We start from the raw sequence: 15154 nt of genomic DNA on the forward strand, positions 1-15154 counted from the left end.
ATACATACATACATACATACATACATACATACATACATACATACATACATACATACATACATACATACAGGTGAAACTAATATAAGCGTGTTAATAATACCTTCTCAGCTTCGCATCGAAGCTAAAACACTTTAATAAACTAGTAAAAATGATCATTATTTTTATAGGTTTTTATACTAGAGAACTCTAGTACTCTATTTCAAGTTAATATATTGTAGTTCGATGATTAACCGTTGACATCGTTGTAAGTATTTGCCGTATTGCTGAGGTCTGTGTATTTTGTTGCGTTGAGTTAGTTATCAATAGCAAGCCGAAAAATACGGTACCTAGAACTGTGTTCGTGTGGTGAACAAGGAGTGATAGTGGTCCGTGAGATGTGAATATTTTAAGAAGTTTTATTCAGAAAATTAAAATTTTTTTGTTATTATTTTACTAGTTTAATATTATTAAATTCATATTTTTAAAATACATATATCATGGGTCTTTTATCTGAAGGACAACCGCTGTCCTGGGAAGAAACCAAAAAATTGGCTGATCATGTGCGACAACATGGTATTAATCAATTTGTCAATTTATATCATCAGTTAGTGGATCGTAAAGGAGATGTTCTTAAATGGGGCGATGAGGTGTGTAAATTTATAAACTAATTTAAAAAAAAAACTACTTGGATTTAACTAAAACTAATAATATTTTAGGTAGAATATATAATTGTCAAATTTGATCATGTTAAAAAAACTGCAAAAGTTAGTCTGTGTGCACAAAACATATTACAACAATTAAATGCTAAAGAGTTGAATGATCCCAGGTAAGTCATTACTTTTTAATTATTCTTAAATGTTTAATGGTGGTGTATAAAATTCATTTTATGAATAAAATGTCAACCTTAGATTTATAAATTTTAAATTTTATATGAGGATTAATAACATTTATCTATCTATAATAGTAAATTTAGATCCCTAAATTTCTTTAAAATAGTTGTTATTATTTTCTTAGATTGAAAAATAGCTATTAATTTTATTTATTATTATCTCATTTTTTATAGTTGGAGCAGTCTAGTTAAAATATGGAAGTGTTATTTGAACTAACTATTTCTAAATAAAATTAAATATATGTAACTATATAAAATTCTAATATGTTAAAGAAACTAATGTTTCTTACAGTTTATTTATACCAAGTTTATAATATTATCTAATCTATTAAGGTATTTAATAAAGCAAAAAAATGTTAGTTTTTCTAAATTTAATAACAATAAACTATCTCTAAGAGTTTATATCTCTCCAGATGATCCTTATTATTGTTTTTGAGCCAGAAGTTAGTAATATTGAATATAATATATGGCTATGGTATCAGTGAAGGTGCTACAGATATATATATAATCATATCATGGTTTTAAGAGGCACTCTTGAACCATGGTAAGATGTCTTTAATACAACAAATTATATTTTATGGTACTTTCAGCAAAATCATTAAATCAAAAATTTTTACTTTCATAGAAATAAAAATAATTCTTTATTAAAAATTTCCTTTACAAAACTATTGTTGGGTATCATTTATTTCATCATAATTTGGAATTACTACTACATATAATATATATACTAAAATAATTTTGATAATAAAAATTGTTTATTATTGAAGTTTTCTAATAAAATAATATTTTATGTAAAATTTATAAAATTAAAACTTTACTCAATTTTTTGTATCCTATTTTGTGATTACTATTTAATGAGTAGCCTAACTTAGTCAGTTTTGCTGAATTTAATTGTAATAATTTTAGTGAATATAATTGTTAAAAAAAGCAATGTTAATAGAAAATATGATCAATACAATAATGAGCTGAATCAAGTAAATTTTCTTGAGTTTTTAGAAAGACAAAGAAATATTGTTATTTAGATACAAAGGAGAGTTTAAATATCACTTATTAATTTTTTTTTTATGAAATAAAAATGCTTAAAATTAGGTTGGTTTTTGTTTTGAATAGGGTAAGCATCAAATATTGTTCATACACCAAATACTGTTAATGAATTGTGCATAATTTTTAATAAAATTCCATTATTGTTTAGTATTTGTTGAAGTTTAATATTAATCAAAATTATGTTATAGGCCACATAAATAAGTTTATTGCCTCCGACCTGATACTATATGCACGCTTAAAAATAAGTTTTAAATAATTATATATTATGAAATTAAATTACAATTTAATTAATAAATTGATAGAAATCTTAATATTTTATGTAGTGTATCTAAAAAAAATTATGTTATAAGTTTAAATAACACATAAAATAAATTTGGGTTATTAATAGTGATGATATGGACTCTGATATTTCAATTTTTCAGTCAAACTCAAATTTTTTACTAATTTTTTTTTTTGTATTTCAAAATCAAACTATTAAAAACATGACGTGTAAAAATATTAATAAAAAAAAAAAACAAGAAGAATAAAGATATGCGAGAAATTGTAATATATAAGTTTTTTTAATAGTTTTTTAAAAATTTTTTCTAAATTTTTGTAGTAATGTAAAATCGCTGTGGAGACCAGAGTATGGCGCTTATATGATTGAAGGTACACCTGGTAAGCCGTATGGGGGTTTACTAGCACATTTTAATATTGTTGAAGCAAATATGCGTTACCGTAGGGAGGAAGCACAAAATTTACTAGGCCCAGATGAAGTGCTTATGACTATAACAAATTTTCCCAGGTAAAACTTTTGATTTTAATTATATATAATATATTTTGATATTTTTTGGGGTATTGAACTAGTTTAAATAGAATAGGATATACAGTTTTATTTACTTAAGAAAATTACACAACTCCTTATAAATATTCACATTTGAAAAGGATTTCACGATTATATATTATTTTTTGATCGGATGTTATAATATTGGGCAAATGATTCAAAGTTGATAAAATTTAAATTAAATCTAGTAAGGGTATAGGAATAGATGGGTCAAAAAAACAGCTTAGAAAAGCTATGGACTGGATTTGGTGGGCTTGTAGTTTCAGATCATTCAGAAAGATATTACAAAATTTGCACACATGGGGCGCAATTTGTGTGCAGGCTTGGATGTCCTGAATTCACGTGGCCAATAGAAAACCCGACTCCTGAAGCTGGTGCATCGAAGTCTCTGTTCATACCTGATTCAGCTATTTACAAGGGTCATCCTCGGTTTTCTACTCTTACTACAAATATCAGACAGCGAAGAGGAGAACGCGTCGCAATTAATATTCCGAGTAAGTTATATTTTTATAGAGCTAGACAAAAAAAATTAATTATTTATAATATAGACACATAAATAAATATTTATATGTTTTGTCTCTGACATTTAAATCACTAAAAACTTATTTTTCGTTAAATGACGTTTCTGTTCAGTCTTTTTGCAATTTAATTTTTAATGAGGTATTTAATAAATAGATTTGACTTTAAAATTAAAGACATAGTTGCGTTCATAATTCACAAAAGATCTTTCAAATAATCTTTTTGTTTTTCTAAACTGTTTATTTTGAAGTATATACTTAGAGATGTAGAAACAATGAGCGCTTATAGTTAGATGGATTTGTTCGTTCGAAAATTTTTATTTTATTATTAACAATTGTTATGTGTGCGTGCACTCAATGTTACATACAAATTAAGTATAGATTTACAATACAATAATGCATTTTAAAAACGAGTTGAAAATTTCGTCAGTATTTAAACACATTTTATATGAACATAAAATTTTATCTAATTTTTCATTACATTTTAATGAAATAACTATTTTCGTGTTGAAAACTATAATATTTATTATTAATAAAGTTTTTTAATTAGAATGGACTAATTTTAAAAGTTTGAAAAATGTAGAATATTAAGGTAATTTTTAGGTCGCACTTTTTTTTATATTTTTGTTCAATTAAAAAAAAAATATATATATATATATGTTTAAGTCCCTCAAAATATAGATTTTAACACTAAAAGAAAATGAGCTACAACAGATTTGTTTTTTCTTTTCGAAAGTTTTATTTTGATAAAGTTCTATATAATATATGAACATATAATTCCACCCTTAAGGTATGCGTTTAATCAGTGTTGCAATTAGAGGAGAAGTTGATAAAAGGATATTTTGGAAACGCCGATGTTTAGGAGTCCTCCAGCTTTTTTTATCTATCATGTCAAAGTTTAGAAATGTGTACTAAAACTATAAAAAAGTATAAAAAGGCAGCTTTCGAGTATGAAAAAGCCCCTTTTATAATACTTGCCACATGATTAAGTTGCCCCCTGATTTGTTGATAATCAAAAATAACTTTAATTACTCTTACGTACTAAACATGTCCGAAGTATTTTTTATTGTTTTATCAAATTCATATTTAATTTCAAATTAGTTTTTAAAAAATGGAAATTTCTCAAATATTATTAAAGTTAAGATTTCACTTAAGTTTCAATATGTTTTAATTCAAAATAATAATTTAAACAAATGTACGATAAACTAAATTTAAATCAGATATCTCAGTATTACACAGAGAAAAAGAAACAATTCTAACATTAAATCATTTTTTTTATATTTTATTAGATTATAGTACATAACGTGATTTCACCTTATGAGATATCATAATTTAATTTTTTTTTAATATAATAAGCTTATTAAAGGGACGGTGTGGCCGTGTCGGTGGTAACGCGGCAGTGCTTTATGTGCACTGCCTTGGGTTCGAGATTTGGTTACGGGCGCTTCCGTTGCTGTGCGAAAGGTCAGTTCATTATTTGGACTAGCCATCTGTCTCTCCAGCAATGGATTAATCACTCGTGTCAGTATATTCATAGATAAGAAAATTTCTCTTCCTATAACCGTTTATGGACTGCAAAAACGTAAAAAAAAGCTTACTAAGATACTTCTATACCAGGATATTTAGATGTCATATATATAATTTATAAGTTTGAATTATTAAGTAAAATTTAAAAAAAAACCTCCTCTGATTATTTATGTAGGTAACAAAAACACGAAGAGCAAAATAGTAACTTACAATAGCTACTGTTGATTTCTAAAAGGTATGCAGGTCATGTAAGTAATTAATCCTTATGTTAGAATACATATATTAATAGATTTTCATTTCTATTGATGCTTTATTTATTACTTCAAATATTAGCATGACTAAAACGACAGTCATGTTTCTGTTGTGCAAAAATAGATGAAATCTTTTTTTATAATTAATTTTTATATCAAGTAAGTGCGTCGCAGTTCATCGACATATATTATATATAATTTTTCGCGAGTTGATTTACGAAACTTACATGACACCTGTTTGTATTAACAAAATGTTAAATATTATATCCCAAGTGTAATTATTACTAGTATTATTATTATAGCAAAATTTAAATTGGTTTATTTTTTATTTGCTTTTGTGTAATCAAATCTAGTTCTTATTGTCTTTGATTCATTATAGCCTATATTTTCATTATCATTTTTTTATCATTTGGTTAATTTTTGAGGGGAGAATTTTTTTTTGTTATTCATGTTGCCGAACGTGATTAAAATTTATTGCAAAAAAAATCGAATGAACAAGTTCTTTATTATTGCACATTGTTGCCACAATATAAAAATGTATACCAAACTATTTAGAGTACATAATTCTAATAATGTTATCTTAATAGATAATTTTTTTAACGTTAATCTTCCGTGTATTATAATATAATATATGATCTCATCAAAATAATCTTTTGACTAAATTAATAAAATAACTACTTGAGTTTTTTTAATAAATAATTTTAAAAAAAATTGATTGTGAAATTATTTTTCGATATATTGGATATGATTTAATTTACTAAAAGAACTAATACACCAACATAGTTTAAACATTTTAAGCAACATAATTTTATTTAACTTAAAATGGGATAGTGATGGATAATGTTTTATTTAGTATTTATAAAGTTGGAAAACCTATTCAAACCTATTTTTATTACAACAGAAATATATAGTAATGTGTATGTGTATATATAGTTATATGTGTATAATATATAGGTATTTGCTACAATTATGTTGTTGTTAAAATATCCTTTAATATACACAACGCTTATGGAATTATTATCAGGTGAACAATTAATTTATAACTGAGAAATTTACATTCCAATCGTACTCTTGACATACTATATTTGCACTTCTAGTTTAATTACAACATCTTTAGTAAGAAATTTTTAAAACGCATAAATTTAAGCATGGCCTTAAAGAATTTTGTATTATCATATTTTTGCAGAAATATTTTGTTACAGTTGAGGTTTTTTAGTTTTAAGTTTTAAATTATTAAGAGGCTTGAATAGTTCAATTATGAAACATATTTGTGTTCGTTATTCACAAATAATTAAGTCTTACTAATAATTAGCATATTTTTTATAAGCATAAGACCTTCATGAATATTAATACATCTATCAACAGCTTTTTGATTAGGTATTTGAATATGTACGTGTTATAATTCCTTTACTATAATTTATAAGTAATTTTTCTATTCTATTAATTAATTCTAATTTTGTTTAGATTTAAATAAAATTGTACAATAATAAATAAGGACAGAAACGATGATTGTTTTTATTAGCATCGAAGTTTGAAGTAATTATAGCTCTAAATTGTGATTCTTTGGTGGATTTTTATGAACCAAGGACATATTATTGCATCAAGTATTTCAATACTACTGAAATATGAAATACAATTGAAAAATTAATAACACTTCTTTTAGTAAATCTGAGTTAAATAATCAATTATATCTTTAAAAGCTATACCCAGTTGTGGTAGAATGTGATTTTCCTTTTTGCACAATAAATATAACTTAACCTTGTATGTGTAATTGATTTAGTTTTGAAAATTAGATAAATATGTTTCAATCATAGGTACTTAAAGAAAAACACTAATTTGTTTATATGTCATACTGTGATGTGGCAATATATTCGTTTGCAAATCGTTATTCTTTGCTTTGTCAATGATAGTACTTTTTTCTCTTTGCGTGTTATTATATTTGACATTAGAATATTTAGTAGTTGCTCGCTATTGATTTTTTGTTGTGACAAGCAATTATGTTAATAATTCATTAAGTAAAAATTAGAATTATTAGGGTTTTGACGTTGAATCTAAAATTGATTTTAAATAGGAACTTTTTTCAAAATAAATGATATATAGGTTTATTTTTAAAAAGGTTTTCATGAGAAGTTTTTCTATTTTAAACAATTTTCTCGATTTTATCTAACTGGCTACTAATGTAAACAAACACTATAAACTCTATATGAAATAGTTCAATATTTAACTTGTATTAGTAATGATATATATATATATCATTACTGATACAAGTTATGTCTTATATTGTATATACAGCGTAGAACAGATCTAACTGACAACTCGTATAACTTTTGATACAATTAACATTTCATTGAAATTTTTTTTAAAATAATTTATGCATTCTTAGATTACGTTTAAATATTTCTCATAATTTTTTTTAATGATAAGGATTGGGAATAAGTTATTGTTGCTTTTGAAATAATCTACCAATTAATAATAATTAATAATTTTCACGGTGAAAATGGCTACCATATGCTATTTTTGTGTTAAAATTCTCGATTTTATATTTTACATTTTTAACTTTATTATGCTATAACTTTTTGAAAAATGTATGGATCAATACATTTTTTTAAAAGAAATAATATTCATATACCTCTTTAATTCGACATACTTGTTTTTTAAATCGGACTATTTCCCTTAATACAGGGGGGGTTCAAACATAAAAATGCATAGAGAAAGTAGAACTTTTACACTTAATTTTTGAAAGTGTTTCAGAAAGTTGACACTTTTATATATATCTTAAATTAAAGCTAATATAATGTACTTTATTATGAAAAAAAAAATCGGACTTTATATTGTCTTAACGGTAAAAATGGCTTTTTGTGTGAAAATTCTCGATTTTATTTTTTACATTTTTAACTTAATAATGCTATAACTTATTGAAAAGTGTATGAATCAACACAATTTTTTTATGAGAAATAATATTTCTTAATAATCCATTTGTCATTCGACATACTTTATCTTAATCAAGATATTAATAAGGAACTAGCAGAACATGTAGCTTGTAGATTTTGGAATAATCCACCAATTTTTTAAATTTAAACACTATCTAAAGATTTGCATCGAAGCGTTTTTTTTGATAGTGATTTTAATCACTGTCAGATATCATTATACTTGATCTAACTATGCCACATCACCACTGTGCCGCGACCCCCTGTACTGGGTTTTTTTATATTTTTATTCAATGTTATTGATAAAAATATATTGTCATCTGAATCATATTGATATAATAATGTATTTTAGCTTCGATGCGAAGCTGAGAAGGTATTAATTTTACTATGATGTGTTTTTTAAAATGAGTTCGATGTTCCAATTTCATAATGTATACATTAATTTATTCAAAATATATAAACTTTTAATTATACTTTATAAATTTTAAAGTAGAAATTAGTATTACTTAAAACACAATTTTGTTATACCTAACGCTAAAATCAAAACAATATATTTATTACTTAATTAATATTTCTTAAGTATATTTTCATAGGAATTTTATAAAATCTTTGAACTATTTTTACATAATAATTGATAACTGGAATGTAATTTGTTTATACAAAATCCGTATTCTTTGACGTTTATATTTTTCCTTGCTAATAAACATGCGTCTCCAAAATTACGTTATTTTCTTGTAGATAAATGTTAAAACGACAAGTGTTAATTTCTTTATACTTATATCACAGTAACGATTTTTTCTTATTAAGTAACGCAATTGATATCTTTCATGGTTAGTTTTTAATCTAATATCTATTATATATTTACGAAGAATATAAACTTGGTTCATATAAATATTAATTACAATAATTTTATACAATTTTTTTTAAAATTATCTTTGAAGCATTAATTATATTTAATGCATAATATTAATTATAATAATAACCTTTAACCATATGATACATACCATATTACTTAAAAATGAAAACTAAAATAATAAGTAAGTTATAAGTAACCCTTAAGTTTTAATTTGTATAGTAATATAATGTAATATTTGTAATGCCACAAACATTTTAAATTTAAACATATTAATATAAAACGAGTAAATATATAATTAACATAACAATTTAACACTAATTCTTTTATAAGCACATTAATAAGTAATTGCGAATTATTAACTTCAAACTATAATTATGATTAATTTAAAATTGTATTAAATTATATTAAATTGTTTGTAAATTATGTGATGCATGTTAATTATATACTTAATAGTTATCACTTAGTAAAGTTTTATATTAATGCTTACTATTTAAAATCTTTTAGTGACCTAAAGATCTGCTGCTCTTGTCCTTAATATACCCCATCCACCCCATGACTTAACTCCTATTCAAAATTTTTTCCAACTTCCTTCCTTATCCGCCAGAAGACATGAGTCTAATATCCGTTTCCTTTCCAAACTCTTAGCAGGTTTAATTGATTCTCCTGTCCTTCTTTCTAAGTTGAACTTACGGGTACCTGCCCGCTCAACTCGATATACTGCCCCTTTCCTAATTCCTCCTTCATCTACTAGCTATTTATTTAATTCTTCTCTCCCCCGTTTAATGCGTACTGCAAATAATGACCCTGATTTTTTAAATTCTTTTTGTTCTTAATGGAGTCATTTAGCCTTTCTTTGTATTTTAAATTTTTGCTTATGTTTTCAATTTTTTCTTCTTGTCCAATTCAATTTTATTGATTTTCATCTAATAATGTTCATATTTCTAGTTTTATGATAATTTTAAGTTGTATATTAACTGTCAATTACATATTGTATTTTTGGGCTAATGCCTGTATCAGAAACAATAAATAAAGATGTTATTTTATTTTTTCTCTTAAAGAGAAAAGAAACATGAGAAAATTCGTTTACTTCTCTTCGAATTAATAAATAAAAATTGTATTTATTCATAATTTACATTGTTATTTTTATTAAGAAAAATACTTTACATCACAAAAACTTTTATTTAATTCTAACAGTGATATTTTTGAATTGAACTTGGGCAAATCAAAAAAAAATATATTAAATGGCTTACTTTTGAAGTATCTATTAAAATGTATTTGAACATACTAAAAATTAAATAAATTATAGTTTATCTATCATATTACTTATTTAACAATTATTTTCTGTATTATTAATGATATTAAAAACTATTATACCTTTTTGATTTATAATTACTTTAGAAACTAATTAAAAATATTTTTACTTATTCATTCTTATAATTTATAAATAAAATATGTTTAAAATAATTTGTTATTAGTTTTGAGGCAAAAATTAATTATTTACACTTATGTTTATGCAGTATTCAAGGATAAAAATACTCAGAGTCCTTTCAAAGAAGATCTTAAAAGTCTTGGCGGAGATGCAGACAGTTTAGATGCAGCTTTACCTGATCATATTTATATGGATGCTATGGCTTTTGGTATGGGTTGTTGCTGTTTGCAAATGACATTCCAAGTATGTGAATAACCCTCACATGTATCAGATCTAAGGAACCTGATTGGCTCTGTGTATGTTTTAGGCTTGCTGCATTAAAGAAGCACGGACCTTGTATGATCAATTAACTCCTTTATGTCCCATTTTGGTAATCATATTTTATTTATCTTTCATATAAATAAATGTTTCACTTCTTAAAAAATTATTACCAAAATCTTAGCTGATACTCTCTTGTTCTTTATTTATAGTTAGCGTTAACAGCTGCTTCACCAATATTCAGGGGATATCTATCCGAAGTAGATTGTCGTTGGGATGTGATATCAGGATCTGTAGATTGTCGCACACGGCAGGAGCGTGGATTAGAACCGTTAACTACTGACAAATTTGTTATACCCAAATCTCGTTATGATTCTATTTCTTTGTACTTGTCTAGTCAAGGAGAGAAGTATGCTTACTATTTTAATAAATTATAAGTATTTTTAAAGAGATTAGTGAATGTCACAATATATATATATATATATAATGAAAGGGTCAAAAAAAAAAGGGACTCTATTAAAATGGCATTATATACATTCTTTTTAATCCATTTAAAAAATGTGTACTTTAATATATATATATATATATATATACAGGGTGTTCAGTAAGTCAGAAAACGGGTATCTATTGTTCTCATTGTTACAAACAATGAGAACAATAGATACCCGTTTCCTGACTTACTGAACACCCTAAATAATTTTTACCCAATATTTTGATGTTTATATATTTTATTAATTTTTTGTAGAAAACAATTTTTGTAATAATGTAACATATTCCTGTCTTTGAGATATAATTCTTAATAATGAATCATTATAGTTTATATTTCAATCATTTTTAGATACAATGATGAAAATATTGTTTATGATAAAGATATTTATAATACATTAATAAATGCCAATATTGATCATCAAATGGCTCAACATGTTGCTCATTTATTTATTAGAGATACTGTATCTCTTTTCAGTGAAAAAGTGCATCAAGACGATACTGTGGAAATGGATCATTTTGAAGTAAATATACAAAATAATTTTTTTAGTTACTATAGAGAATAACATGGTTAGATACATATTTTATAATATCAATTTGTTAAAACAGTGAAATTGGTAATATTTAGTTATTTGGTAAGAAACTGATATAATTACTATTAACAGAAAAATTATACAAATGACTCAACATTTCATAAAAACTATTGATACCCTTATAAATTTTAGTCATAAGTTAAATTAAACTAATAAAAGGATGTGACTCTATGTAACTTTTGACATCTAAAATGATGGTTTAATTTAATTTATCTTAGGTTGATTGGTTTTTTAATTATATAAAATATAGATCACTTTCTTAGTATGTAACCAATATATTTTCATTTGAAACACAAGTAAAATAATCAAATTAAAAATTAATCATCCTAAGATAAACTATTTTAAGTGTCAATAATCTATATATGGATCACATATTTTGATTAGTTTAATTTAATTTATTAATGGAATATATATAGATTTTTATGAAATGTTGTGCCTTTTGTATAATTTTTTGGTTAAAAGCAATTATATCAGTTTATAATCATTAAATAAAAAAAAGTACATTTTTGAAACCTCAAAAAATTTTTTGTTTAAAAGTTGTGATTTTTTATTTGTGAGTTTACTTTAAAAATCTTTTAATGAAGTATTTAATTAAAATTTTTTTAAATCAACAAAAAACCCACTCATTTTTAAAATTTTATAAATTAGACTCATCTTGATGAAAATTTGTCTGAAATTTTGCAAACACTCATAAAAAAAAATGTCAAGAATTATATGGAAAAAAAAATTTTTTTTATTTTTAATTACTTTTAAAAGTTTATTTTCACTGTTTTTACAAATAAATATATATCTAAAAAATTAGATATTATAGCAAATTCTAAAGGCAGATTTAAAATTAAAAGCAAAAATAAAATGGAGTCATATAGTTTTATTAATATTACAAAAAAAGTAGAATTTTGTCAACTATATGTAAATAGACACCATAATTATTTCAATTTTTTTGTGTATTGATAATAAAATTAAAAAATATACTATAACTTAAGTAGTCTGAGAAATCCAGTATTAATTAAATTACATTAATTTTGAATTAACATTTGTTCAATAAATAATATTAATAAACATGATCAATTAAAACTATGTTGTAGGTACAATCTTATATTTTTACTAATTTTAGAAATATATTTATATTGTTTGTATTATATTCTTTCTTTTTAGAATATACAGTCTACTAATTGGCAAACTATGAGATTTAAACCACCTCCCCCTCAATCAACTATTGGATGGCGAGTTGAATTCAGACCATGTGAAGTACAGTTAACAGATTTTGAAAATGCTGCCATAGTTTGTTTTGTTGTTTTACTTACTAGAGTGATTCTTTCTTATCAATTAAATTTTATTATCCCTATAAACAAGGTTTATTTATTATTTTGGAAATAATTTTTTTGCAGAGTAACTTATTTATTTAATTTACTGAAATTACAGGTAGATGAAAATATGTGTCGTGCTCAAAAGCGTTCAGCTGCTCATCAAGAGAAGTTTTGGTTTCGTAAAAACATAACTTCTCCTTCAAAATCAGGCAATATGGTAAATGGTATTAATGATGATGCAATTTTCACTTTGATGTCTATTAATGAAATTATTAATGGAAAGGTAGATTATTTAGTAGATTTATTATTACAGTTATATGCAGCCTATAATTTTATAATTTTAAATTGATAGGCTACATAGATTTTACCGTTATCTCTACCACATAGCTTTTCAGAGAGCATGATGAATTTGGCCTGTTATCTTTAGTTCTTCTAATATCTCGTGGTTCAACTAAGTGAATCTTTCCTTTCTTTATTTTCACGACTTGTTTGATTTAACATTCAACCCAATTTTGACTTTAAATTTAATCTCAACTCAGTCCATCCTTCTATCAATTAGGCATTTTTTTTTCAACTTTTTAGGTATTAATTGCATTCTAGTCCTTATCCTTCTAACATGTTAGTTCCCATTCAATTTCAATTGTCAATATTGTAATTTATTTTATATTAAGGGATGGCTGCTATATATAATTCTATTTTCTTTTACTATGTGCTTTCTTTCATAACTTAAATATTTTTTTAGTGTTTGTTAACAAATTTTATTTTAGTAATCATGCTATTCATCCAAAATTGTTGGTCTGTCATATTTTTGATAATAACTTAAAAAAATTAATAATAACTATTTAGTGACAAGAAAATATTCTATTAGCAGTAAATAAGAAAGTAGGGATGGTTCTACAAATAAAACAATTTTGCTTGGTGTCAATTGTTACGTATCACATACTCTAAGAGCATAACTATCATTAGTATATTTGTACTTTGTCGCTATATTAATTTTTCATATTTATATTTATTGNTACGTATCACATACTCTAAGAGCATAACTATCATTAGTATATTTGTACTTTGTCGCTATATTAATTTTTCATATTTATATTTAACATATTTATTTATCTATCCTAATATAAAACTATGAAAAATTGTTCACTTTAAGACTGGCGAGTTTCCTGGTTTAATTCCATTAATTCATAGCTATCTCTCAAGTATGGAAGTTGATACCGATACACATTGTACAATACAACAATACTTAAAATTAATTTCTAAACGTGCATCTGGTAAAATAGATACAACTGCAAGTTGGATACGACGATTTGTTACAGAACATCCAGCTTATAAGTAAAAAAAAAATTAAGTTTATAAAATAATATTACAGTGAAGTTTAAATTATATTATTTGTTGCAGGCAAGATTCTGTAGTTAGCAATGAAATTAACTATGACCTACTAATGACAGCAAATAATATTCAGTCTGGTCGTATTTCTTGTCCACAGTTATTGGGTGACTGCTTGTTGGCTAATTCAAAGACGAAAGAAACAATTCCACCAGCTGTTCAAAAAGTTTACTCTTGTGGACAATAAGTTTCATTGTTTTATTAACTTGTTTGTACTAACGAAGCCAGTAACAAATTAAATACTTCTTTATACTATCACTTATTCATATTTTCCACATATTTATGTAATTTCTATGATACTTATGGAAATTCAATAGAAATATTCTGAGGCATGCTAAAATTGCTTATTTTCATCATATATAACTATATGTATTTTTTTACTGTGTATTATTGTTTTTTAAATTTATTAGCTTAACGAATTAAGCAAAATCATTTATTTGTGTAAAATTATAAAACAAAAATAGTTTAAATAAAACTATTTATTTAGAAATATTAAAGTACTTTAATTCATTCATTACTATTTTAAAATCTATAATGACGGTAGTTAATACAGTTAAAAAAAAAATTCTCAGAAATCATAATATGATTTCAGAGCAATAATTATTAATTTTTTTTTGAAGTAAAAACATACTTGAATAAATCTTTTTTTTTTAAATCCGCTGAATAATTTTGAACAAGGAAAAGTATTTTATTGAAGTCTATAGATTTTTTAAAAGATAAAAGTGAAAAAAAAATGAATTAGAATAAAGGAAAATTTATAAAATGTAAATTAAATTCTACATGTCATACACTATGATAATATGAAATTCTTTAAAAAATTTAATAATTTAAATTAAATATAAAAAAAACTGTTTGTGTAAATTATTAATCATGTTTAT

The 15154-nt window shown here is 24.2% G+C and overlaps 1 protein-coding gene across 1 annotated transcript; it reads left to right on the forward strand.

The window, feature by feature from the left end:
* The first annotated feature begins 287 nt into the window (after positions 1-287).
* LOC126904044 (glutamate--cysteine ligase) lies at positions 288-14707 on the forward strand. Its single transcript, XM_050682680.1, has 12 exons — positions 288-626; positions 696-805; positions 2511-2696; positions 3057-3229; positions 10332-10486; positions 10551-10613; positions 10714-10910; positions 11340-11511; positions 12736-12933; positions 13003-13170; positions 14041-14222; positions 14289-14707. The coding sequence occupies exons 1-12, from the start codon at positions 477-479 to the stop codon at positions 14461-14463; spliced, it is 1929 nt and encodes a 642-aa protein (XP_050538637.1). The 5' UTR covers positions 288-476; the 3' UTR covers positions 14464-14707.
* Positions 14708-15154: the final 447 nt, after the last annotated feature.

The sequence above is a fragment of the Daktulosphaira vitifoliae genome, unplaced genomic scaffold, assembly GCF_025091365.1.
Source record: "Daktulosphaira vitifoliae isolate Bord-2020 unplaced genomic scaffold, ASM2509136v1 Scaffold_4, whole genome shotgun sequence".
Lineage (NCBI taxonomy): Eukaryota > Metazoa > Arthropoda > Insecta > Hemiptera > Phylloxeridae > Daktulosphaira > Daktulosphaira vitifoliae.

Excerpts from the sequence above, each read along its gene's own strand:
- LOC126904044 (XM_050682680.1), top strand. The coding sequence starts at position 477 with ATGGGTCTTTTATCTGAAGGACAACCGCTGTCCTGGGAAGAAACCAAA. Across the intron at positions 10,911-11,339 it reads TTGTCTAGTCAAGGAGAGAA|ATACAATGATGAAAATATTG; the intron begins GTATGCTTACTA and ends AATCATTTTTAG. Across the intron at positions 14,223-14,288 it reads ACAGAACATCCAGCTTATAA|GCAAGATTCTGTAGTTAGCA; the intron begins GTAAAAAAAAAA and ends TATTTGTTGCAG.